Source organism: Polypterus senegalus, chromosome 18 (assembly GCF_016835505.1).
Source record: "Polypterus senegalus isolate Bchr_013 chromosome 18, ASM1683550v1, whole genome shotgun sequence".
In the NCBI taxonomy this organism is placed as follows: domain Eukaryota; kingdom Metazoa; phylum Chordata; class Cladistia; order Polypteriformes; family Polypteridae; genus Polypterus; species Polypterus senegalus.
This window is the reverse complement of record NC_053171.1, coordinates 43523436-43550273: the sequence shown is the minus strand read 5'-3', so window position 1 is coordinate 43550273 and position 26838 is coordinate 43523436. Positions and strand designations below refer to the sequence as shown.

General features: G+C 38.7%; 1 protein-coding gene across 2 annotated transcripts in view; it reads right to left on the bottom strand.

Moving 5' to 3' along the window:
* The window catches only part of nudt14 (nudix (nucleoside diphosphate linked moiety X)-type motif 14), a 131519-nt gene extending 105247 nt beyond the window's left edge, over positions 1-26272 (bottom strand). For both annotated transcript variants that reach the window (XR_005631242.1, XM_039741284.1), the window contains exon 1: positions 26092-26272. Coding sequence is in view for 1 of the 2 variants with exons in the window: in XM_039741284.1 (XP_039597218.1) it covers positions 26092-26172 (81 nt within the window). In the remaining variant the exon portion in view is untranslated. The remainder of the gene's footprint in view (positions 1-26091) is intronic.
* Positions 26273-26838: the final 566 nt, after the last annotated feature.

Below are 26838 nucleotides of genomic sequence, written 5' to 3'. Positions count from 1 at the left end.
CAAGCTGGCCACTGTCCATCAACAAAAGAACATACAATGGGCAATGGCCCCAAAGGGTACATACGTGCCTCAATGAACACGTAAGTGTCAGAACTGAGCCATGGAGCAATAGCAGAAGGTGACCTGGTCTGATCAGTCACATTTCCTTTTAAATCATGTGGCTGGCCAGTTGTGTGTGTGTGTCATTTACATGGGGAAAGAGATGGCAGCAGAATGCACTATGGGAAGAAGGCAAGCTGGTGGAGGCAGCGTGATGCTCTGAACAATGTTCTGCTGGGAAACCTTGGGTCCTAGCATTTATGTGCATATTATTCTAATATGTACTATCTAAAGATCCAAAGACTGCTACAGACCATGTACGCCCCTTCATGGAAACGGTACTACTTGATGGCAGTGGCCCCTTTCAGTAGGATAACGTGCCCTGCGACACTGCAAAAATTGTTCAGGAATGTTTTGAAAAATATGACATAGAGTTCAAGAAGATGATTTGGCCTCCATATTCCCCAGATCTCAATGTGACTGAACATCTGTGAGATGTGCTGGAATTGCAACTATCAATGGAGGCCTCAACTTGCAACTTACAGGTCTCAATGATCTGCTGCTAATGTCTTGGTTCCAAAAACCCCAGCAAACCTTAAGAGGTCTTGTGGAGTCCATGCCTCGAAGAGTCAGAGCTGTTTTGGCGGCATAATTGGGAAAATCACAAAATTAGGCAGATGGTTTCGATGTTGTGGCTGATTAGTGTAATTTGAAGCATGTTACAAATAAAAAGAAATGATCTAAATTGAAAATATATAAAGGAATACCCCACCAAAAAATGAAACTTTTTTATCTGATTATTTGTTACTCTATGTTGTTTGTAGTAATAGCTGAGAAATGTTTTTAATCTCTTGTTTTTATGGAGAATGGAGATAACAAAGCTTCTGAAACAATAGGCTTCTATGCAGACCAAAGCTAAACAAACAATATTAAAACATCCATATGTCAGATATCCAAGTCATATGCTCACAACATCCCAAGAACATGTATTTTGTCAAAAAATATTATAAAAATAAATAACTTCTGGAAAATCCTTTAACGATTATTTGAGCAGTATGCTCACAGAATGATTTTTTGAAATGAAGACCCACCACAACTCATGAGCTACCAATGTACTTCACATCATATTAGCATTGCATAACATGGTCTGACAGAGGTGAATAAATGAGACAGAAAAGGAAATTATCATGTAGAAGGTGTGCATCGTATTTTTGCATATTCAAGGTGCTTCAACAAGCAAAATGTCAATTCAATGCTGCAGTTTTTACAAGCTTCCATTGAAAAATCCAGAAATATAATGTTGTGGCTCAATAACCAACAAATGATAAAAGATGTGCGTCTTCAATTCGAAAGTTCAATCCATTTTGAATGCATTCCTCAGCCGTTCACAAGAGGATTTCCTTGAAGTTGTTTATTTAACAATATTTTCACCAAAACACATGTGTTTGGAATGCTATGAGCATACAACAAGATATTTGACATATGGACTATGAGACTTAAATAAATTGAAAAATTTTATTGATGTTTTCAAGTTTTTTTCAGTTTAATCAATGTTGGTTCCCGTAGAAGCCTGTAGTGTCAGGAACTTTCTTCTGTTTTCCATAAAAACATCACAGTAAAAAATTTGGATGCGAGCGTTCCTCTAGAGTGCCCCTTCTCTTGCACAATTTGGATCAAAAACTAATCAGCACATTGACATGTCATAATAGGATTAAGGTTTGAGTTTGGTATTTTTCCGTCCAGCCATTTCAGCTGTAGACCATGCTCAAGAAATTGTGACACACAACCATCATTGAGATACCAATGTTTTCAGTACCAAGATAGGTAAAACATCAAGAACCGTTGAAAACCAGAGATCAAAATATTTGGCAAATTTAAAGCTTTCGGTCCTACCCCATTGACATTAGGTTATGGTGGGGGAGGAAGTAAAGCAAAAATTTTCTGGGAAATTACTACTAACAACAACACGGGTAAGTAACAGATAAGAAAAAAAATTTGGTATCATTTTTAGGTTGAGTAATCCTTTAAGCAAATAATACATCTGTAATAAACAACATAGTGTTTTGATATTTAATTATACAGTAAGTAAAAGTGCCTTCTCTGTTATAAACAGGCACTTGCAAAACAGCATATTCTTTTTTTCTGTATGGGATGCATATTTACAGTCTTAGGCAGATATCTGTACTGAAGAATGTTTAAATTGTTTTAAATAATATAGCATACATACACTGGCCTTTGTTATACAGAACAATATATCACAGGGTGACTGGACACAGACTTCATATAAGTGTTCCTCAACCTTTACTGTCTTCAAACCTAGTTTTACTTGTTTAAATTTACTGACAACCTAAGAATTGATTCTCCTTAATGAAATAAGCACAAGTGTAAAGGTGGGGGATGGTACCCCTTGGTGAATAGCACACGAATGGAAGAGCAGTTTCCCCTTTTGTGAAACGTCTTTGAAACGACCCACTAGCGCAACCGAACACTGCAACAGACTGAGACTCAAAAGTGGGTCCCAACCCAGTGGTTGAGAAACACTGCTTTATATGTCACTTATCACTATTAAGTAATTACTTTTCAAGACCTAATCGCTAATCTTTTTTTGTGTAAGAGTTATAGTTTTTATCTTGTAGGTAATCTTAAACTAAATAAAGGTCAAGAAATTTGCAGACACTAGCATGCTAGAATTAAGTTCCCTGTGTTGTCATCTTCTTTCTCCACTAAGGATATATACAGAGTATATATATATATATATATATATATATATATATATATATATATATATATATATATATATATATAAAGAAAAAATTCAGTTAGCTGCAGGCAGGCAGTCAGCAGAGCGGAGGAATCGGGATAAGGAGGTAAATGTATGGCAAGAATTCAGCTCTTTGACACAATCTGGTTAATAGAGGGGTATGGAGTTCTGCTTAATGAATGAGCAATAGCTTTAAATTATTTTTTCAAAAGAAACACACTTAAAATTCAAAAGCCTCTAACCATAAGGCCATAATCATTTTATACCAATATATGCTACATCAACAGCACCCTGATAGAACAGTGAAAAGCTCTAATTAAACAGGACTCTATGGTACTCTAAAAAGAATAATACTACTACTTAAAAATAGGGTATTCCACAGAACCCAAAGGTAAAAGAGCCTGTGCACATTGGCTTTTATTTGATTAGTTAAACTTATATGTCTGATGCATAATCTTAGCGTACTTTGCTTTAAAAAATAGGTAAAATATTTACACCACACTCTACTGACTGCCAATGAAGGATAAAACAGGCAGGTTAAAAGAAACTGTGTGCTTGCAAGAAAAGCAAAAAACAGCCTTTATGTGCTGATTAATGACACATTCCTTTGTCAATAGCAAAAGAAACCACAAACAATTACATTTGCATTCACAAAAAACGTCCACCCATAAGGCATCTATCGAGAGCTAAGCAGCAAAGCAACTGTCTCATTCACATTTCCGGCTACACATGCCAAGTACACATTGTTAGGATTGTTTACTTTATAATGACTTTCAACACAACATTTTTGTCCTTTTTATAAATTTTTGTTTTATTTTGGTCATTGCCTGTCATGCCTTTCAAGGTGTGGTGCAACCTTATGCCCCATGCTTACCAGGTGAAGCTTTAGTCACTGAGGCACCCTCAAGGATAATGGAATTATGCATAGAGTGGAGAGAATGTTTTTTATACCGAACGCAGCTTTTTGTCTGTTATTTTATTGAAACCACTTACTTCAGTGTCCTGGATAAGACAGTTTAAGGAATACATCTGGGTGAAGGGTCTTGCTACTGACTATCAGTGGTTGCTCGTACCACATGACCCTGTGAAGTGAAGTGGAGCACCTAGGATCTGGGCTATCTTGTAATTGTGTCATTCAGTAGGTCCCCACGAGTAAAGCATTGGTTTAGTGAATAAAAGAAAAGATAGGAATGCTGAATGTAAATAAATAAATAAATAGGTGTAGCTGCATTTCATTAATAAAGCCTAAAACCATAGATTAACTAATGTATGACTTCAAAAGACAAATTTATCATTTCTACCATAGTGGAAAACCCCTTAAAACTAGTTACACTGCATCTGCCTTTACACACAACAAACTGTATGTTGTAGCCACCAGGGGCTGCACCAGCTCCCCAAACCCAACACAAAACAGACACAAGGCACAAGTCCTAGCACAAAACAGGGTTTATTTATGTGGGAAACTCTTCCCAAGCATTTCCCTCTAATGCAGTACAATACACAAGCACAAATAAGCACAATGAAACAGCACACTTTCTTCTTTCTTCTTCTCTCTTTCTTTCTCTCTCTCTCTCTCTATTTCCCAGTCCACCTCCACTCTTCCTGGCAAGTTTCATCCTTCTCCACCACGACTCTGGCTCCTGGAGAAGTGGCAGCAGGTTCCTTTTATCCTGCACCTGGGAGTATTTCCAGTGGCCCTTTAGTATGGTCCAGAAGCCATTCTGGATGAGCCAGAAGCCCAACAAATTAGGGTTCCACAGTCCCTGCAGCACCCCCTGGTGGCACCCATGGAACACAACTCCCATGGAAACTGCTTCAACCCGGAGGGCTGCCATCTAGCACTCCAGGGAAGGTGATGCCCCATGCAAGTTCTCTCCCCCAGTAATTCCAGCTTATGGGCGTTCCAGCAGGGTAAGTGTCTCTGGCCATCTGCCACAATGTTTATCCACCAAACCGATGTTTCAGTCCTGGAAACACACTGAATGACATATTTTCAATATAGTCCAATGCGAAGACTCTCTACTTCACACCTTGGTCTCTTGTGGCTGAGGTGTCTGCAGCCAAATTCTATTAAAATCTGGAGCAAGAGGAGTTGAGCAAAAACAATATTGTTGTTCAAGATGTGAGTCCATCACAGCGTGTACAGAAATACAACTACATAGACCTGCCAGGTCAATTTAGAGACAACATAAGCTCCAAAATGGCAACACCCAGGATATAACAAATATGGTGGCAAAAATGAAGCAAATGTTTTTTTTTAAATATTAAATACATTTCAGAAACAAATTGCTGCAGATTTGAATTTTGCATAATTCAGAACACCCCCCCCCACCCGAGAAAAAATACAGAAAAATGTGCATTCAAGGAAAGATAAATCAAAACATAAAATAGGATTATAATTACATAACTGTGTTGCTCTAGGCCCAACAGACTTTCTAATTTCAAATTTTACAAAATTGTTCAGTTTTGGTATTAAAATTATATTTTAAAATATACACTTTAAGAAAATGTATCAATAAAATTTATAGTAACAGATTTTGAAATTACTGTTAAAGGTTGAATACTTTTGAGGGGTAAACTGAATATATGCATCTATCAATCATTTCTTTAATATCTTATTTGCTGTGTTTCATTTGAATTTAACGGAGAGCTACTGCAGATGATATCACAGGCAATGAAAGTAGCCAGCATCAAGAAAAACAGGATATGAGCCATCTCTATAGGGTTGACCAGGTATTGCAGTGCATGTGCAAATATTCAAAACATACAAGCCCACTATCAGACATTCCTGGCTTTGTATGGGTTTAAATTAAATCCTATATAAAAGTCCCAAAGAGGCATCTTATACCATATAAAACTGTATTTATTTATTCTGTTTAGTTATTAGTAAACACAATGAGTTAAAGACCTTGAAAGAAGCTTATATGTATAGTTATGTTAACCTGAAGTTGATATAAAGTTTATTAATAATGCACTGATTGTAATTAATCTCTGGAAGGTTATTCATGCCAATATTAAATGTAATCAAAAGTGTAAAATACACTGAAATGCAAAGCATAATTGTGCAATGCATTTAATTTTTTTTTACCATTTTTTGTGTCATGATTAATTGGAAATCAATCAAATGGATTAATTTCTGTTCAGAACTGTAGACAATTGAACACACTGCATTTCTTCTCACTGCCACACAGACTATTTACTGAAATCAAGTGACCAAGTTGAAGTTATTTGTTCACAAACATGGTATATATGGTTTTACCACACCAAATTGTATTCTGAAGTAAAGCATTTTCTATATATTTAAAAAATGTCATTTTATAATAAAAGTCATGGGCACGGAGCCTGACCTGAAAACAAACCCCTTAACAAAGCTCTATTTTACAATGAGTGTGTAATCTCAAGACATGAATCAACATTTAATAACTTCCTTGGCTTTAAAAATACATGTTTTAAGTAAGTTTTTAGGCTTTTGTTTTCCAGATAGGCTCCTTTTTCCATGGTTTCCACTATAAAATGCAAGGATAGGTTCTGTATTTTTTTTTTTTCATTTATAAAAAAACTCTTAAATTTGGAACAGGTTTTCATATGTCAAATGAATATGTACCATGTTTGAAAAAAATAAAACTTATTCTTTAAAATAAGTAAATAAGTAACAAGCACCAAGACAGGAAAGATATAGAGACACCATGAAGGATAAGCAGATTGAACCCTTAGACAAACACATGTATTCATTGTTTTAATAAAAACAGGCAAATCACTTTAACCTACTCTGGGTAAGCACACTTTCCTAGTGTTAGTGGCCAAGGGAAATGACCCCAAAACTACATATACTCACATAAACACCATGGACAGGTTGCAACTCACCTCTTGGCCAACTCATTGCAACCTTTTCCCCAGCACGTAAATTTTCAGTACAGTACTTCTGTGTTCTTGAATGCTTCACTGTAAGTAGTATCTCTTCACTACCACCGGATACACACCTTCTTTTGTCACTACTTTTTATCTATCCCAGCTTTTTTCCACCTTTCCTGGGAATGTTCTCACCTCCTACAGCTGGAGGTTCCAGACTGCCTGGTAATCACAGTGTAGCTAAACCACCCACATACTGCAAGGCACATAGCCCTCATACAGTGCTCTCTAAAAAAACTGTGGAACAAATTGGATGCTTCTGGAGACTGTCAGTCAGATAGCTGGCTTCACTTCGGCTGTAAGTACCCAAGTGCTTTACATTAAACACTTCAAGGAGCTGGGCCCACCCGATTAATGAGTACTCTTATCTGCTAGTCACTACAGTATTTTCTCTTACTTTGTACTGCATTACAGTAGACCCCTACAAAGTCGCAGTTCAGAGTTCGTAGCCTCAGTCATTCACTGATTTTTCCTTCGAACCTATCTAATAATTGTTAGCGGAAACCGCAAATATTCTCCGCAGTTTTTATGGCTTTTTTCGTGGCAACACTGTACTGTAGAGAGAACAGGAAGCAATTGTAGAGGAAAACGCAGCTTGGGATGGTGAAAGTAACCAATAAAATTTGAAACTGCAACTCCCAGCAGTCCATGCAGTGGCTCCGATTGATTTTCTGCTGAGGGTGCTGGGGCTGTTGGGGTCAAAGGATGTCAGCACGGCTTTTAAAAAGGGGGCCGGTGACCAAAAGCAAAAAAAAAGTTTAAAGAAAGGAGCGCTCCTGAACCCTTCCACCTGTCTTCACCATTTCAGGAACTAGTGGCAGGACTATCTTTACATTCCCATTCAACGTGCGGATCTCTGGACTATCTATTTTCATTATTACATTTCATCCATTGCCATGTTTTTCATGATTTACTGTGTGCGTTTTCTTTGTGCTTTGTTGTATTTAATGTGCAATCGCCGTAAGGGAAACAGGGGTGGTATCGTTGTTTCAATTTATTTCATTTGTTTTCATTACATTGTTTATTTGCTGTTTGATTACCGGATTGCTTTGTTTATGTCTCCGTTTGTGAGTGAGTGTGTGTGGGGTTGGGCCAAGGCTGCATGCATCCCTGGAATCTCCACCATAATAATAAATATATCGCCGTCTTCTCAATGGTGTAAATCTTAGCAGCACTGGACCGCTACAGCAGTATTCATTTCTCCTTGCTGCTGATTGACTGTGATGCATCTCCAGCTGAGTGTTCTTGTGTTTTCCGTTTTGTTCCTCTGAACATTAAACCACCACAACCGGCTACAGTCGTTTCCCAGTGCCATTTGCCAGCACGCAGGTGCTGATCAGTCAGTGCTGTTTATTCGTTAAGCGGCCAGCTCATGACCACTGCAAGCTCCTTGTGAGGAGGGGAGCTGAACACACCCCTAGAAGACATGGACGCTCCTCAAAAAACGCCTCTTAAAAAATGCTGATGGACTACCTTCACATTGCTCCCTTACTTGCGGCTGCTCTGTCGCGTGATATGCTTCACGTGCGATGCTACGCTTACTTAAAAACCTGAACAGCACCTGTCCTTTTTGGCTGATTGCTTTGTTTCTCTCTCCTCCCCCAGACATCCTCTGCTCCCATTGTGCTCCCCTATCATGTTTGTCTATTCTTTAATCGAGAACTAACTGCATACTGAGCTCATTTTACTTCTGAAAGAGACATGTTTGTTTGAAGTGATTAAATAAAGTTCCTGTCTCTACAATCTCCTGTGTTTCTGTGCAATTCTGTGACCCAAGCATGACACCCTGCAGCACTGCAGCCTCACTGTCCCTGGGATTGAGCCGCTGTACTAGACTAGCCTGCAAGCATCAGCGCTTACCTCTGTGTGCTTGCGTGCAGCCAATTCAAACCCAGTTGGGTCAGTGATTTACTACATTTCATCCATGCTGTCAGTTGCACCTTGTACATATTGTTCCAGTAGTTTTTTAAATAGTTTTTGAAGGTCATTAGCAGTGAATAAAATGATCCGTGTTGCAGTAATTGTGATGCTCTTTGCATGAAAAAAATGTGTTCCTTTAAAATGTCACTTTTTCTTTGTGAATTGTGATGTTTACTTAAAAAGTGCAGCAAAAATGTATCAGGCATCCAGGTATGCATTAACCCCCAAGTATGTGGCAATTTAAGGGTTGAAGACCCAAGATACTGCCGAAATGCCCTGCACATTCTAAGGCTTCTGGCAATGTAAACGCGCTTGCATGAATTACAGTACATATAGCGGTAACATCGGCATTTTATATTCTAGCACTGTGGGAGATATACAGTAGCAGTACTGTACTGTACAGTATACAGGTTTACCTTTACATTCTTTATTTTTAGGTAATGTATTAAGCCAAGTTTGAAATTCATTTAAAGAGTTTTGGGGGCACATTTAGGGTTTAAACTACATTTTTTTTTTAACCACATCCAAAATGTCTGTTTTTTCACAATTCGCGGAAGTTCTACAAACGTAACCCCCTCGAATTTTGGGGGTGTACTGTATTAGCAAAAAGACTAGCTCTTGATAAGTTGAGACTACCGACTACACTAGCAGGTGGGCCAGTGGAGGACCTACTGCTGGCCTCATTTGCTACTGGACCCTTGTCATTACCTCAGTATTGTTCAAGACTATCTGTGACATGCCTAAGTAAGTAAGTCAATGACATTCCTCCTTGCCATTTTACACACTGAATTTCCTCCACTCTCTATGATCTTTAACATCCTTTGGTTTGAGATACATTCTTTCCATATCATCTAACATCATATCAAACACTTCGCATCCCTGTTGTCTCCTCCCCTCTACCTTTATCGTGGTGCATCTATTCAACTAGTCATCCTCAGACTTTTGTCCCACATGCCAAAACCATCTTAATCTGTTTCTCTTTACCACACCAGTTACCAAAACTAAATTAAGTCTTTCTCGTAATTCAATATTCAGTTACAACAGATAACTAGCCACACCTTGAAAATTTAACTGGACTGAAAATTAGGAGCAAACAACACCTGACTCCTTGATCAAATATTAAACTTATTCAGCAAAACCAGAATAACTCATTTTACTGTTTCAGTTTAGTCATCCCATATGCTAAAGAAAATGACTGTAGAGATGAACAAGCCAGAAATATAGATATAACTGGCTAGGAATCATGGAGGCATAACTACTGTTCAACCTTGTCCCACCATTTGTTGCTGATTAGCCATTTGACTTGATTTAATTCTGTCACAATTAATATGTTGTTGTAGAAAGAAAAGCAATGTCCTCCAAAAGGGACTAAGTTAAATGTAATTAGTTAGCTTTGTTTTTGGGAATGGCACATTTAATGCTTGATCTAACGAAAATTAATTAAATTACAAATAACGTTCATATTGCACTTCAGAGGATGCACAAACCAGTGTGTTTCTTCATGCCGGTCCGAAGCCCGGATAAATGGGGAGGGTTACATCAGCAACGGCATCCAGTGTAAAATTTTGCCAAATCAATATGCGGACAACAACACAAATTTCCATACCGGATCAGTCGAGCCCAGGGTTAACAACGACCACCACCAGTACTGTTAGCCAACAGGGTGTTGGTGGAAATTGGGCTACTGTTGGCCGAAGAAGAAGAAGAAGAAGAAGAAGAAGGAGAAGAAGTGGGGGGAGATGTGTCTAGAGGCAGGAGGAAGGTAAAGAGAGTGGAACTAAGGGTAGGAACTTTGAATGTTGGCAGTATGACTGGTAAGGGGAGAGAGTTAGCTGATATGATGGAGAGAAGGAAGGTTGATATATTGTGCGTGCAAGAGACTAAATAGAAGGACAGTAAGGCCAGGTGAATCAGAGATGGATTTAAATTGTTCTATCATGGTGTAGATAGGATGAGAAATGGAGTAGGGGTTAGTCTGAATGAACAGTATGTCAAGCGTGTTTTGGAGGTAAAATGAGTGTCAGACAGAGTAATGATTATGAAGCTGGAAATTGGAGGTGTGATAATGAATGTTGTTAGTGCATATGCCCCGCAAGTTGGGCATGCAATGGATGAGAAAGAAGATTTTTGGAGTGAGTTAGATGAAGTGATGAACATGCCCAAGGAACAGAAAGTGGTGATTGGAGTGGATTTCAATGGACATGTTGGTGAAGGTAACAGAGGAGACAAGGAGGTGATGGGTAGGTATGGTGTCAAGGAGAGGAATGAAGAAGGTCAGAGGATAGTGGATTTTGCCAAAAGGATGTGGTGAATACATATTTTAAGAAGAGGGATGTATATAGGGTTACGTACTAGAGTGGAGGAAGATGCACACAGGTAGATTACATCCTATGCAGAAAAGTCAAGCAGAAGGAGATTGAAGACTGCAAAGTGGTGACAGGGGCAAGTGTAGTTAAACAGGATAGGATGGTGGTCTGTAGGATGATGTTGGAGATCAAGAAGAGGCAGAGAGTGAGGGCAGAGCCAAGGATCAAATGGTGGAGGTTGAAAAAGGAAGACTGCAAGGTTGAGTTTAGGGAGAAGGTGAGACAGGCACTGGGTGGTAGTGAAGAATTACCACACAGTTGGGAAACTACAGCAGATGTAGTTAGGGTGACAACAAGAAGGATGCCTGACATGACAAATGGACACAGGAAGGAGGAAAATTTATCCTAATGGTGGAATGGGGAAGTACAGGAGAGTACACAGAGGAAGAGGATGGCAAAGAAGAAGTGAGATAATCAAAGAGATGCAGAAAGTAGACAAGAGTACAAGGAGATAAGGCACAAGGTGAAGAGAGAGGTGGCGAAGGCTAAAGAAAAGGGTTATGATGAGTTGTATGAGAGGTTGGACACTAAGGAGGAAGAAAAGGACCTGTACCGATTGGCTAGACAGAGGGACTGAGCTGGGAAAGATGTGCAGCAGGTTAGGGTAATAAAGGATAAAGATGGAAACGTACTCACAAACGAGGACAGTGTGTTGAGCAGATGGAAAGAGTAATTTGAGAAGGTGATGAATGAAGAGTGAGAAGAGGTTGGATGATGTGGAGATACTGAATCAGGAAATGCAACGGATTAGCAGGAAGGAAGTAAGGACAGCTATGAAGAGGATGAAGAATGAAAAAGCCGTTGGTCCAGATGACATACATGTGGAAGCATGGAGGTGTTCAGGAGAGATGGCAGTGGAGTTTTTAACCAGATTGTTTAATGGAATCTTGGAAAGTGAGAGGATGCCTGAGGAGTGGAGAAGAAGTGTACTGGTGCGGATATTTAAGAATAAGGGGGATGTGCAGGACTGTAGTAACTACAGAGAGATAAAATTGGTAAGCCACAGCATGAAGTTATGGGAAGGAGTAGTGGAAGCTAGGTTAAGAAGTGAGGTGATGATTAGTGAGCAGCATTATGGTTTCATGCCAAGAAAGAGCACCACAGATACCATGTTTGTTCTAAAGTTGTTGATGGAGAAGTATAGAGAAGGCCAGAAGGAGCTGCACTGCACCTTTGTGAACCTGGAGAAAGCATATAACAGGGTGCCTCAAGAGGAGCTGTGGTATTGTATGAGGAAGTCGGGAGTGGCAGAGAAGTATGTAAGAGTTGTACAGGATATGTACGAGGGAAGTGTGACCATGGTGAGGTCTGCAGTAGGAGTGACGGATGCATTCAAGGTGGAGGTGGGATTACATTAGGGAACAGCTATGAGCCCTTTCTTATTTGCAATGGTGATGGACAGGTTGACAGCCAAGATTAGACAGGAGTCCCTGTGGACTATGATGCTTGCTGATGACATTGTGATCAGTAGCAATAGTAGGGAGCAGGTTGAGGAGACCCTGGAGAGGTGCAGATATGCTCTAGAGAGGAGAGGATTGAAGGTCAGTAGGAACAAGACAGTATACATGTGTGTAAAGGAGAGGGAGATCAGTGGAATGGTGAGGATGCAAGAAGTAGAATTGGTGAAGGTGGATGAGTTTAAATACTTGGGATCAACAGTACAGAGTAATAAGGATTGTGGAAGAGAGGTGAAAAAGAGAGTGTGGGCATGGTGGAATGGGTGGAGAAGAGTGTCAAGAGTAATTTGTGACAGACGGATATCAGCAAGAGTGAAAGGGAAGGTCTACAGGAAAGTAGTGAGACCAGCCATGTTATATGGATTGGAGTCGGCGGCACTGACCAGAATGCAGGAGACAGAGCTGGAGGGAGTAGAGTTAAAGATGCCAAGATTTGCATTGGGTGTGACAAGGATGGATAATAGGATTAGAAATGAGTACATTAGAGGATCAGCTCAAGTTGGACGGTTGGGAGACAAAGTCAGAGAGGCGAGATTGCACTGGTTTGGACATGTGCAGAGGAGAGATGATGAGTATATTGGGAGAAGGATGCTAAGGATAGAGCTGCCAGGCAAGAGAAAATGAGGAAAGCCTATGAGAAGGTTTATGGATGTAGTGAGAGAGGACATGCAGGTGATGGGTGTGACAGAAGAAGATACAGAAGAGAGTAAGATATGGAAGAAGATGATCCATTGTGGCAACCCCTAACAGGAGCAGCTGAAAGAAGAGGAAGAAGCTCATATTGCACTTCAAATTGTGTGTTGCATGAAAAAGTAATGGATTATTTGATTAATTTCCTAAATCAACATATTTCTTGAATATTTACTAAATACACAACATGGACATGCATTCCTTTTAGTGTTTGTTATACCTGTAGATCAGACTGCATTTAAGTTTGTCACTGATAATCACAAATATCACTTCTAATTCAAAAAATGGCACATGTATTAACAGTGACAAAAAATGATAAAATACATAGGAAACAGAGTACATATTCAGCTTGAAGTGACCGGTCATAACTAGACTCCCTCACTGTTCTACATAAAACAATTATTCAGCATGCTAACAACTTAGATTCCAGTGAAGTGAGTAAGGCCTTGTTCACACAGGCGTTAAAATCGAGCGTTTTTTTTGCGTTCGTAGCGTCCGGTGAGCGCGGATCAAGCGCCGAGTGTTTTCTACGTAGGAGTCAATGAGAGTGTTCACACGGGCTTTGGTGACGTGCGTTTGTCCGGCAGCGCGTTTATACGGCATCAAAAAAACGTTGCATGCAGCTTTTTCTTGGCGTTCAAAAACCAACAGACGCAAGGAAACAGCTTCTAGTTCGTTTTCTGCGCATTTATTTTACGCTTCGGAGGACCGGATATTTTTATGTTTTCATATACAACATATATATTTTCATATTGCTTATTTTATTTTATTGTCTCATGTAATTTGTAAACCATGAACCTATTAATTTATGTTCTAATATAATATTTGATAACGATTATGTGGGGGGGGGCAATCCAGTGCATAACACCGGTGTAAGCGCACACTCGACTACTGTTTCCTTACCTCAAAATGACAAGTAGTCTCTCTTTGGGGCTAACACCAAGTCGCATATTGGTTGATCGGCGTGCAATGTGGCATTGCACCAGCTGCAGCAGACAATCAAAAGTGGAAACCGACATCCGACAGTAATTAAAAAGTTGCGCGGAAATTTTCGCATTTCTTCATAAAGCACAAAAAAACTTCCTTTAACCCGACGTTGTGCAGTCAGAGAATGAACCCAGTAGCGGCGGCGAGTTTTTCTCTCCCTACGCCGCCAGATTACGAGTATTGTTAAAACAAGAAGATTAATATCTAACATAGCAAAATGGTCCATATTGAAAGGAGGCACCTCAAATAAAACGACAAGGGCTTTCATATCCAGTTCCCGACACTGCCTCCACAGGTTAACACACAAACTACAATTTGGGCTGCAGGCTGGCGTTAGACAGAGACAAACGAACGCCGGTGTAGAAGTCAATCGATCGCCACCACAAAATGCAACATAAACGTCTAGGACGTTCAGAGCAAGTTCGTTTATCCAAAAACTTAACGCCCATGTGAACAAGGCCTAAAGTAACTAAACTCACTAAAGGGCATGGAAAATTTTAAGAAGTTTTAAAGTCATTCTCCCTCATACTGTTATTAAATGTCACAAAGAAATTGTACCATTTATTAACATTTAAAATCAAATGTTCAGTTATAGCAAGAAAGGCAAAAAACACTGCATAAAATTCAATACCACTCAAATGTAGCTTTAAAAGCTGCTAAAACTAAAAATTTTACTTACACCTTTCTTGTGCAATGCTAGTGCAACAATGATTGCACCTTCATATTATTAGTTTTGCGCAGTGATTATTTATTTTGCTTCCCTAAACCGTGTATGAACATCACAATTGTTTGTTGTAAAATATTTTTTTTTTTATTTGAATTAAACAAACACTGTAATTTCAACAATGTTTATGCAGGACATGCTTCGTTGTAAAAGTTTCAACTTTTTCAATCAGCTCTACTCGCAAATTTAAAAGGTGTCTATATAAATCGATTCTATCACTTAGAGATTGCAAGTACATCCCAAAACACAAAAGGACAACAGTAAACCAGATAAAGCACAGGATGTAGTTTAGAAAGATTCTGGAAAACTGCTTTTTCATGTTCAGGCTGTGGAATAGCATGTACATTTTATAAGAAATTAAACAACAATAACGTGGAGGATGTTTAAATGTCTTGTGATTAATATCTTGTTTTCTTCAGGGCTACCAGATGCATAACATTTTTTTGAGTCAAAATTACATTTGAGATACCCACAATATCTACAATATACATGAGATTAGTCAAAATATAAATCACATACTTTACCTGTATATATATTTTTTCCAACTCTGCTTAATCCAGTTCAGGGCCACAGGGGATCAGTGCCTATCTTGGCCTCACTGGGCATGTAAGGTGGGAAACAACCCTGGATTGGGCAAATGTAAATCACAGGTCACACTCACATACACTTCAACACTTACAACGGGGCAAATTTGCATTTTGTAGTTAGATTCACCTGCACATGCAAGAACGCAACTTTTGGGATATAAGAGAAAAATCAAAGTATTCGAAAGGAGAAAGGAGAACTTGCAGATTCCACACAGCCAGTCACTAGTGTACCTTACATTGTTGAATGGTTGGATGCACTGGTTCTCACCCATACCCTAATCTTTGAAATCTAGCTCCTAGTGTAGCACACTGGGACACTACTTCAGCAGGCAGGCTAAACGATGTGACAGGTGAAGTTTAATGACATCACAATAACTCCCCAGATGTAGTCACTGGCCAGGGCCAAAAAGCTTTACATATGCAAGTCAATACCCACATGTTCATGACCAATAGCGATCCCCTTTTATTTTATGGATGTTGATGTCAACTGTTGGTAAGTCTGTCTTGTGGGTGTCCTGGGAGGGTCAATGGCTACAGGAGTAAACAATGACACAAAATGTGAAGTGAAGCCATCTTAGTTATCTGTTGCCAGACTCATCATGGCCATCTATCACATTTTCTGCAACTTCTGCAACCAATCCAGCTACAAACACAGAGCAGGGTCTTGTCATTTGGGCACCACCCATGACTACTGTATGTCCCAGAGAGGCCACCCCAGTCTCACAAAAAGCAAGAATACAACAGGGAAAAGTTATCAGTAATAAGTCTAGACTTGACTGGTATAAAGAAGGATGCAACGGGTTATCTTCATCAGTGGAAGTAGTCATTGCATCCCACTGTCCGCTACTACCTGCCTGAAGACAATTAGCACTAGGATAGTAAAGTGCAGATCCCCACAGTCTTCCTGCATCATGGGGTCCCTAGAACTAAGAGTTCCAATACTTGAAAGGCAGACCATCAATCATGTACCATGAAAACAAGATAAGAAATCAAAACAGTCCAACTGTTCATATTGCAAGTTGGAATTCCAGAAGTATGCTACCTGGCCTGAACAATGATCTCCAGGCAGTGAATAACACCCACAAGACAGATGCTATTGACTGTGAATTGAATCGACAAAGTTGACATAGCAGCTTTAAAAGAAACCAGACTGCCAGATAGTGGTTTACTGAGGGTACAATAGTTCACCTTCTTCTGAAAATGAAAGGACAGTGAGGAAACACACACAGAATAGGCTTTGAAGTATGGAGCACATTGCTTTGCAGTATTAAACCCCCAGCTAATTGATCAGATAGAATCTTAAAGCCCTGTCTTTAAGCAGCCCTGGTTCTTGTGCGACTTCTGTACACCAATGCCCCATTTCTGCTGACAAGTTCTATGAATCACTGGAAACTACCATCAGTAGCACTCCCATGTCAGAATTGTCCTACATCCTGGATGGCTTCAACACAAGAGTAACAGTGAAAAGCATCACTAACAGCAGATGATACCGAAGTGCCAAAATTGATACAAACCACTCTCTTTCTATTTCCACCAAGAAATGTTTTTCACATTTAAGCAAAACTGACTGCCTCAAATCAATGGCAGCATGACCGCTTACCCAGATAAGAACCATGGGTTCATGGATCTCTTCGTGAAAATGCTCCAAAGCAATTCAGGAAAAGATTCACACTGAAAAACAGTGCACCCTGTGTAACACAGTCTACAATGCTGCAGTCACTATAAAAAGGAACGCAAGAACACAAACTGGTTCAAAGTATACATCACAGGGACAGAATCAGTTATTGAAGTTAAGCATTCTGCACTGATGAACTACAAGTGTTACCCAAGGCAGACAAATATGCAAGACAAATTTGAAACCACTGAAAGCAGCACAAAGAAGGGTCTGGCAAACTGACTAGCAGCATGCAAATGATTACAAGTGCTCTCTCTGTAACACAATTCAGCTGTCTGCAAACCAAGGTCATGCAAGGGACCTGTTCACTAGAGTCAAGCAAAACACTGGCATCTCAAACACTTGCTAATGATGCTACCTTAGTGATTCATACCAATGGCCACCTACAGTATCTGACCAAAGGACTTTCCCATGCCTGGAATGAATCTGGGCTGTCACACAACACCAAGAAGACAAATGTTATGGCCTAGAGTATGGATGTTGTTGGGTATGAGGTGGTAAAAGGGGTTGACAGCTTCAACTACCTTGGCTTTATAGTCACAAGCAAATTATCATTAGATGCTCAAATTGGCAAGCACATTGCCAAAGCCTCTGCTATTCTATCTAGACATGATTCTATCAACACGATGTGAGACAATAAGCAGATGTCAAAAAAACAATAAAATGAAATTTTATCAGACCTATGCCCTTAGTACACTCCTGTACAATACAGAACCTTTGTACCATGTAGTCAAAACAGGAGTGGCAACTACAGAACTCCCACGTCCACTGTTTGCAAGGCATCATAAAGATTTAATAATAGGATAGAATTACCACCAGAGCAGTCCTGCAGAGAACTAACTCCTCAGCTTGAATCTCATCTTCTGTTAACCATTCATACATTGGATTGGACATGTCTACAAGATGGAAGATGGCATTCTTCTATATGAAGAATGTTTAAAAGGATTTTGGCTGTGCGGTATCTGCTGCTTCATTTCAAAGGCATGTGCACACAGGACTTAAAACTAATCAGTATAGACACACACTAATGAAAGACTACCGAGATGACCAAGAGACCTATAGGAACTCAGTTAAGGAGGACATTAAGGACAGAGATGTGAGGAAGAACATTCAAGTGACTAAAAAGAAACAAGGACAGCAAGGTTCACTGTTCTCCACTTGTCCAGCTTCACTAGATGAAATACTGGTAGGGACTGCTATCCCAGACTAGGCCTCCTGAGTCACTTCAGAAGATGTTTACCGAAGGAATGACAATCAAGGTATGACCAATGCCTTGCAAGACTAACAGATACCAGTATGCAGTATAACATTTAAGGGACTTTTTTATCTGTAATTACATTTGGAAAAATTTGAAAATTAGATATTGTTAATTGTCAATAGTTAAAATAAGAATCACATATGATGCGCTTAGTAACACTGCAACTGAACCAGATGGGGGTGCTACCCATTGATGTACTGGCATCCTATTCTATTATTCTTTCTTGCTTGCGTTCATTAATTGCTAAGATAAATTCCAGATGACCTATGACCCTGCCCTGGAAAAGCATGTTAAAAAATTGGTGGATGTGGAAGCTACAGCTATATATTTACTGATTAAAGTAAACTTCTTTTAGTAATAATGGTCACCTCCACTAATTTTCTAGTGATAACTGTTGTAATTGTAATATTATTTGCTTTTATTTACTTTAACTGACATTCTATTTTTCCTAACATTAGGAAATAAAAAGTTTAGTGTGTAGCCTTACTCTTTTTAAATCTTTACTTGATTTCCTGATATCATGGTTCATAATGAATTGTGATCAAATTACATATTTAAACCACTTATAAAGTTACAGTTACATTGGCTGTCTTTGATGACAACAAACATAGATTATTTAAAGACTAGTCAAGTCTAGAGTACATAGATGGATTCAGGGAATTTCTCATCTTTACAGTTTGCAGTTGACAATGCCTATCCTGTTCTGTAAATAAGAACCTTTTGTAAAAGAGCATTTTCCAATAAAAAGGTCATGGCTGTCCAATTATAGAACAGCATCGAAAATTAAACCTAATGTGAAAAGGCAATTACTTGAGACCATGAGAATACTTGGAAACATTTTAGATTTGTTGATCTTTAATGCTGACAATACTTACTCATCTATCCTTCATTTTTCAACAGCAATACCAGTTTTTTTCTGAGAATAAACACAAATTGTGGAATAGATTAGTGATATGTTCAGTCCATCACTATGCAGCCAGCACTGAAATATGAAGTGTAAAGCTTCACCCTTAGTATTTTTTACTTCTAGGTTTGAACGGCACAATTAAAGACATCTATTAGATACATGTTAAATAGACAAAATGGACATTTAGGTACATGAGAAAGTCAAAAGACTGACATTAGTATGCCATACAAGACTGCAATACTACTATAAAAAGCTTTTTATAGACGGTGTCTATCAACAAACAAATTCAATTAATCAACTTGTTCAAAGAACATAAGGTACAACACAACTAGCCAGTTCGAAACCCTTAGGCCTTGTTCACACGGGCGTGAAGTTTTTGGATAAACGAACTTGCTCTGAACGTCCTATACGTTTATGTTGCATTTTGTGGTGGCGATCGATTGACTTCTACACCGGCGTTCGTTTGTCTCTGTCTAACGCCAGCCTGCAGCACAAATTGTAGTTTGTGTGTTAACCTGTGGAGGCAGTGTCGGGAACTGGATATGAAAGCCCTTGTCGTTTTATTTGAGGTGCCTCCTTTCAATATGGACCATTTTGCTATGTTAGATATTAATCTTCTTGTTTTAAAAATACTCGTAATACGGCGACGTAGGGAGAGAAAATATCGCCGCCGCTACTGGGTTCATCCTCTGACTGCACAACGTCAGGTTAAAGGAAGTTTTTGTGCTTTATGAAGAAACGCGAAAATTTCCGCGCAAGTTTTTTAATTACTGTCGGATGTCGGTTTCCACTTTTGATTGTCTGCTACAGCTGGTGCAATGCCACATTGCATGCCGATCAACCAATATGCGACTTGGTGTTAGCCCCGAAGAGAGACTACTTGTCACTTTGAGGTAAGGAAACAGTAGTCGAGTGTGCGCTTACGGTGTTATGCACTGAAATGCCCCCCGCTCCTCCGAAGCGTAAAATAAACACGCAGAAAACGAACTAGAAGCAGTTTCCTTGCGTTCGTTGGGTTTTGAACGCCATGAAAAGCTGCATGCAAGCGTTTTTGATGCCGTATAAGCGCGCGAGCGGACAAGCGCGACGTCACCAAAGCCCGTGTGAACACTCTCATTGACTCCTACGTGTAGAAAACACTCAGCGCTTGATCGCGCTCACCGGACGCCTTCTGACGCAAAAAACGCTCGATTTTAACGCCTGTGTGAACAAGGCCTTAGATAGCCAGTAAGTGTTCATTTAAATTTACTCCCCCAGTATATACAGTATTTTTTACCACATAGAAAACTACAAATAGCAATTTTGGTTTTTAAAAAAACAATGGCTTAAAAATTACTTTAATTTATCGTTCTTTAGTTTAACTAGAAAATATGAATAGTATATAATGGAATATCAGTTTAGTCTAGTGGCTAAGAATTAGTTCTCCAAAGCACAAGGATAAAGTTTCAGCTGCAACAATTGAGTTCCTGGGTAACATTAACAAAGTAAACACACTTCAAGGGGTCATGGGAAGAATTGTGGAATTTTGCTTACTTGCAAGATGTGATAAAAAGTAGTTTACAGTGTGCATATACAAGTGTTTACATGCCAATTTTAACATCTAATCAATATTACTATATAAAAATTATTTTTACTGACATTGTAACTAATAATTATCTCAATACTTGATTCAACCATGGTAACCATTGTTACAGTGCTTAACACTGCTGTCAGACAGCTTTAGAGCCCTGTGTTCAAAGGTTGGCCTAATAAATAACTGAGGGAACTTTTCATGTCCTCGCACTGTTTATAATAACATGGTTATCAATGGGTACCCTTTTTTCTCCATCATCCAAAAGATGCGCAAGTTTAGGGTAAAAGGTGATCTTAAATTACCTTAGCCTTGTTTGGCCATGTGTGTGAGTGTACCCCACTGAAGGATGAACAAATTATCAGATTTATAGTAGTTCACTAAAACCAAGTGAAAAATTAAAAAAGAAATATCAAAACAGCTAAAAATTCAACACGACCTTCATCAAATAACTGAAATTTGTGTTAGGTTATACAACTGGAACGTTTAGAATCTTAAGTCAACTATACAAGGGGAAAAAACAACGCAATCATAAATAAAGTCACCACTGTAGTAAAAAAAAAATCTAGCAAAGCAAGATATACTGGTAATGCATGTACTTAAGAAGAGAATGCATATAATATGCCAATCAAGAATAAACATGAAAAGAAAGTAAAATTCAATCCAGACTGGAGGATTTCAAATAATGCTACCTAATATTAGTGATATCTCTTGTCTAGTCACATTGTTTCGTATAAATTGACTCTTTAACTCATTTCCTTTTGGATGATGTATTTCCTCAAAACAATTTGACAATTTGGGGTGTTACAAATCAATATTAAATGTTGCTTAAACAAAACACGTGACCCAACTCTAAGTTTGCCATCTTATGAATTCTAAACTGTTTGTGTCTTTTACTTCATTGTGAAATGTATAATGATGCTTCCTATGTTTAGGCTTTTAGTGGAAATAAGATCAGTTTTTTTGTTATTTCAGCTCATAATTAATAATGTGGGCAACACAGTGACAAAATTTCTAGTACCGATGCCTCCCAGCCTTCCATTGTCCCAAGTCCAAATCCCACTGCAAGAACTGTCTGTGGTGAGTTTGCATTTTTTTCCTATATTTTCATTTCACATCCTAAAAACAGGTACAACTAACTAGCACCTCTAAATCAATCCTGAGTAAAGGTGTTAATAGGCACTGGGTTAGTTTCTGTCTTTTGCTCAGTTTTGCCAGGATATAGTATATGGATAGAACATAATGTGCAAGACAGGAACCAACACAGGAAAGAGTGTTAGTCCATGTCAGAACACGCACTCACTCATACAGAGCCAATTTATAGTCGCCAATCAATCTATCAGTCATATCACTGGGACTTTGAAGAAAACCCTGAGCACCTAAAAGAAAACAGGGTTGTGATTTATCACCTTGTGCTTCTGTGGCCTTCATCCAGGTATTCACATCTTCCGTATCTCAAAGACATGTATTTTATGGCAAAAACCAACTCTGAACTAGCTTGATGTGGGAAAATGTGAGTATTGCATGCACAAGTAAGTATTGTAAGAGACTTGCCCCCCCAACCAAATCTGCTTCCTGTAGCTGAAAAAGGCTCTAGTCCTTTATAACTGTGCAATGTAAAAATCAAGATCAGGAAAGCAATAGATGGATAAATGTAAATGCGTAACAGTACATTTTAAGTTTAATTCTTTTTAACTTTTTACCAAGAAATTTTAGAATGTTTTGGATTGGAGCAGAATAAGTTGAAGAGATTTGCTCAAAGATACACTAAGTGTTAAGGATGGGAACTGAAAAGCCTTCTTCTGAATTACTGCTTTTCTCTCATTATTCCATTACCCACATTGTCTGCCTTTATAAAAAACAAACGTAAGGAGTGAGCATCTTTTGTCGCACTTAATATTTGTAATCCCTTTGTAGGGATAGTTATAGATGTTGCTTAACTATGAAAATCAATGGCACACATGACAAATGTATTACATTTACAAATTTGTGAATATTCTTGCAGGCTCAATTTTTCACTAGTAACTAGACTACACCAGTTATTTGAACAGATGGCAAATATGTAACATCCCAAGGCCCCAAAATTCTATTATTTGGCAAGCAGCCTTCAATCAAACAAATTTAAGGACAAAAAACTTACAATCATTTTATTAAGTGAAAATGATTAGACAAATTAAACTCAGCATTACAGATGAAGTTAGCAACAGAGCTCATGAAAATTAAGCTCATGAAAAATAAACACAAAAAAACAATCAAAGAAGCATTTACTACAACAGCCTTTGAGAGACATTAAACAATTGAGAAAACTAGGAACACAGCATTATAACACCTGTAAGTACTATTTCTTTCTTTTCCATCGAGATAAATATATGTTAAATAACTGCAATTTACAGAATGATTTTATTTTTTTCATTCCTTTTTAGCCTTAATATTTAATTTTTATTTTTCAATAGTCATAAAATCCTTCTCCTTCCTATGACTGTATGTCCAAGTAAATAAAGAAAAAAATGTTAAATCTGTTAAAATGGCATGTAGAAATGGTAGCTCTTCTGGAGCCTTTTCGTAAATGGTATCAGGATTTTTTTTTAACTATTATGTCACTGGCTTTAGTCGGCATTTCAAATGAAGTACCTTGACTGAGGTTTGCAGCCTATTGTGGAAAAACACTGAATTTCCCAAATCCCTCTAGAAAGTTGCATGGCATTTGGCATTACTTACAAAAAGAAAAGAAATACTCATATTGGTATTTAGTTGTAATCTTCATAGAAGTAACTTTAAAGATACTAAAGATGTTAACTGCTGCAGCTGCTTTCTTTCAGAGCCTCTTAATTTGGTTGCTCTCATTATGTTTTGTTAAAAGGGCATTTAGAAATGGAAATAGCAGGCTTATCAGAATGGGAAGTTAGAAAATCTGCTGGAGGGAGGGGAACCCAAAAAGCCTATGAGAACACCAGAAAACAACGATGATATTATACTAATACATGAATGCACATTTTACTTTGTAATATTTTCTGCTTCTCTAGACAGTCTTTTAATTGAATGTTCACACATGTTTTGATAGGCTGGATCCTAACACAAAGAAAGTGGTTTCAAAGAATATAACAGGCCATACTAGTTAATGTCAGTTATTTGTTATTTGTCAATTTTGGTTAAGCATTTCCATGTCCTCCTGACTATACTGCCAAGTATAGTAACAAAACCATCATATATTCTATGATGCCATCGTACATTATGAACAATATTAAAAACAGACAGCACATTGGTGCAGTGGTTAGTGCTGCTGTCTCATGGCTCCCAGGATCCAAATTAACCGTAAGCCTGGTCATTGCCGGGAAAAAAATATTGCCAGAATTCCCACATATTTTTTTTTTTCCCTAAATGTACTCAGGTTTCTTGGTAAATCCCAAATATATGCATGTTAGATTAGCTGAGCAACACTAAATTGCCAAATAAGAGTAAGGGCAAGGGGGCATGTGGCCTGTTACCGACTAGTGCGAATGCATTGTTTGTTTCATGCCTCGTGCTTGATACTGCCACCACAGGCCTTGACCCTGCTGCAACTCTGCAAAGGACAAAGTGGGTACAAAGATTGCAAAGGCAGAAGAACCTTAATGATGAGATTACAAATCAAAATGGGTTGGCAAGCAAAATGGTGTTATAATAACAATCTGACCCAAAAGGTCACCAACAAAAAACAACTCTTTTGGAGTTCCACCTCTAACAGTTATCATGGTGAAAATGATTAGCTGCTTCAGATTCTTTGGGTTGGAGATCTTCAGCATTCTGACTTATGTCTACAAAAACAAAGGAGCATGCTGGACTGAATGGTCTCTACCAGTTTGTCAAACTTCTTTTGTTCTTACATAAAACTAATGTCAAATTAAAAATAACACAAATGCACTTCCATTTTTCAAGGAAATGAAGGATGATTAAACAGATACTCTTGAATTTGAAAGGTTTCTCAGACTAGTGTCATTAATGTGTGGAACTGTGAGAATACAGAAGACAAAGAAGGTTGTGACAGCTGTGAAAAACACATCGGCTCTAACTTACCATTAAGCAATGAAATGTACACCTGGGACATAACATAAGATCCAATTCTTCATGCACAGAAACTGTTCTCACCTCTAGAGTTTGGCAGATGGTACCGCAGCATCAAACATCAGACCAGTAGGTTCAAAACCAGTTCTTACCCTCAAGCAATTTTTGTTTCATAAATGGCAAAAAAGCTGGCTGTTAAACCGAATGTTATACTTCATCACCAAAACTGGCAAGTGTAGTGCTTCTACACTCCCTAATACATAATTGTGTACAGTATATTGCTTTCTATAGCATACTGAGTACAGAATAATCATAGCATGGTAGTGTTTACATAAATAACCTTTTATCAATTGTTGCTCTTTTGGAAAAATACTTAGAGAACTTCACTGAATAAGAAGGTCGGGTTGACTGATAAAATTAGAAAATTAAATAACTGAAATGCCCCAATTGCCTCATTTACACTGGCAGATTAATATGCTGTGAGGATTCTTTTCTCCCTGCAAATGTTCTAGAAGTACTGATTAACACGTAATGAAATCAGTTATTTGACAGTTTTAAAACTGAATTATTTAACTTGCTCGACTGAGCCACAAATGATACAAAGGGGATTTGAAAACCTTTTTATACAGGGAACGATGGCACTTTCTGTATTGAAAAATAGCAAGAGGTCTTTATAATGAAAATGATAAGGTCTTTAAAAACAGACGATTTCTAAATTACGGCACGGTCTTTCCTTTAATTTACCAGGCTGTAATTTTTAAAAGGCAATAAAAAACAAATCCGTTATCTTTCAGCCGTTTGGTCACCTCCCAGCGAAGGTCTCTCTCTCTCTCTCTCTCTCGTATAGTTCTCTTCAGCTATGCCCCCGACACTATATTCTGGCGGAGCCAATATTAATATTACAGTATTCATAAATTATGAAGACTGTTGATGCTCTTGAACTGTGGGAGGGCATTCAACGTCGTACGTGTGCTCACGCCACTCGTGCTTACACTCCTTTCAAAACGAATTCATGATGCCATTGGACACCCTACCCGTTCTGTTACGGACAGCGACTTCACACAAATAATGTCAGTCCTAAAATGAATTTTAAAAAAATCTATCATAATAGCAGATGAAATAGCGGTAACCATGGGGACAGGCAGCCGCGCGCAGTAGGTGGCGAAATAGCGCCGTTTCAAGTGAGTCTGATCCACTCACCTGGCTGTAGTGAACCCTGAAAGGTTTCAAGTAATTGGAGCTGCTGCAGGAAACCACCTGGATATTACTAATCTGCTCCATAGTACCTAAAGATGATCGGACACCTGACAACTCCAGTCAAGCAGCGAGCAGGAAGAAAGGAAAGCTAGACGAAGGACGGGTCGTTAGAAGGGACAAAACGCACCAACGCGCGAAAGAACGCGTGGGCAGAGAGTAGCGGAGACGAGCGGCGCGAGGCAAGGCGTCAGGCGCAGACACCGACACCCCGCGGGCTCGCGCACTAGTAGACGCTGACGTCAGGCAGACTTGTTCTCATTTCAACAGGGAATAAAAAAGCGCGCCATGCTTGTTTCGACATTTCGCCATCTGTGGTGTTGCAGATTGATGAGTGAACCACTTTATGAACGAATCTGAGCGCACAAGAGTGAAGTGTGATAAGGGAACGTGGTCGCGTGGGCTTGAGGCTTAAAAAAACCAACTGTACAAGTTTGTTAGATTCCACATTAAAAAAATCAGGTTACTTACTTTTAACATGCTTAACCTCTTACAACCTACTTCACCTTTAGCTAACTCTTCTCGACCTGTTTATAAAGAATGACTTGGCAGCTCTTTCAGGCTTCATGGTTTCATTTAATACTGAAAGGCAAGATTCTCCTCTTCCTGACATAATGTGTTCAGTAAGTTTTTTATTTTTCTTTCACTCTCTGACCTCAAAGAGCAGCTTAGATTGAAAACTACTATTAGTGT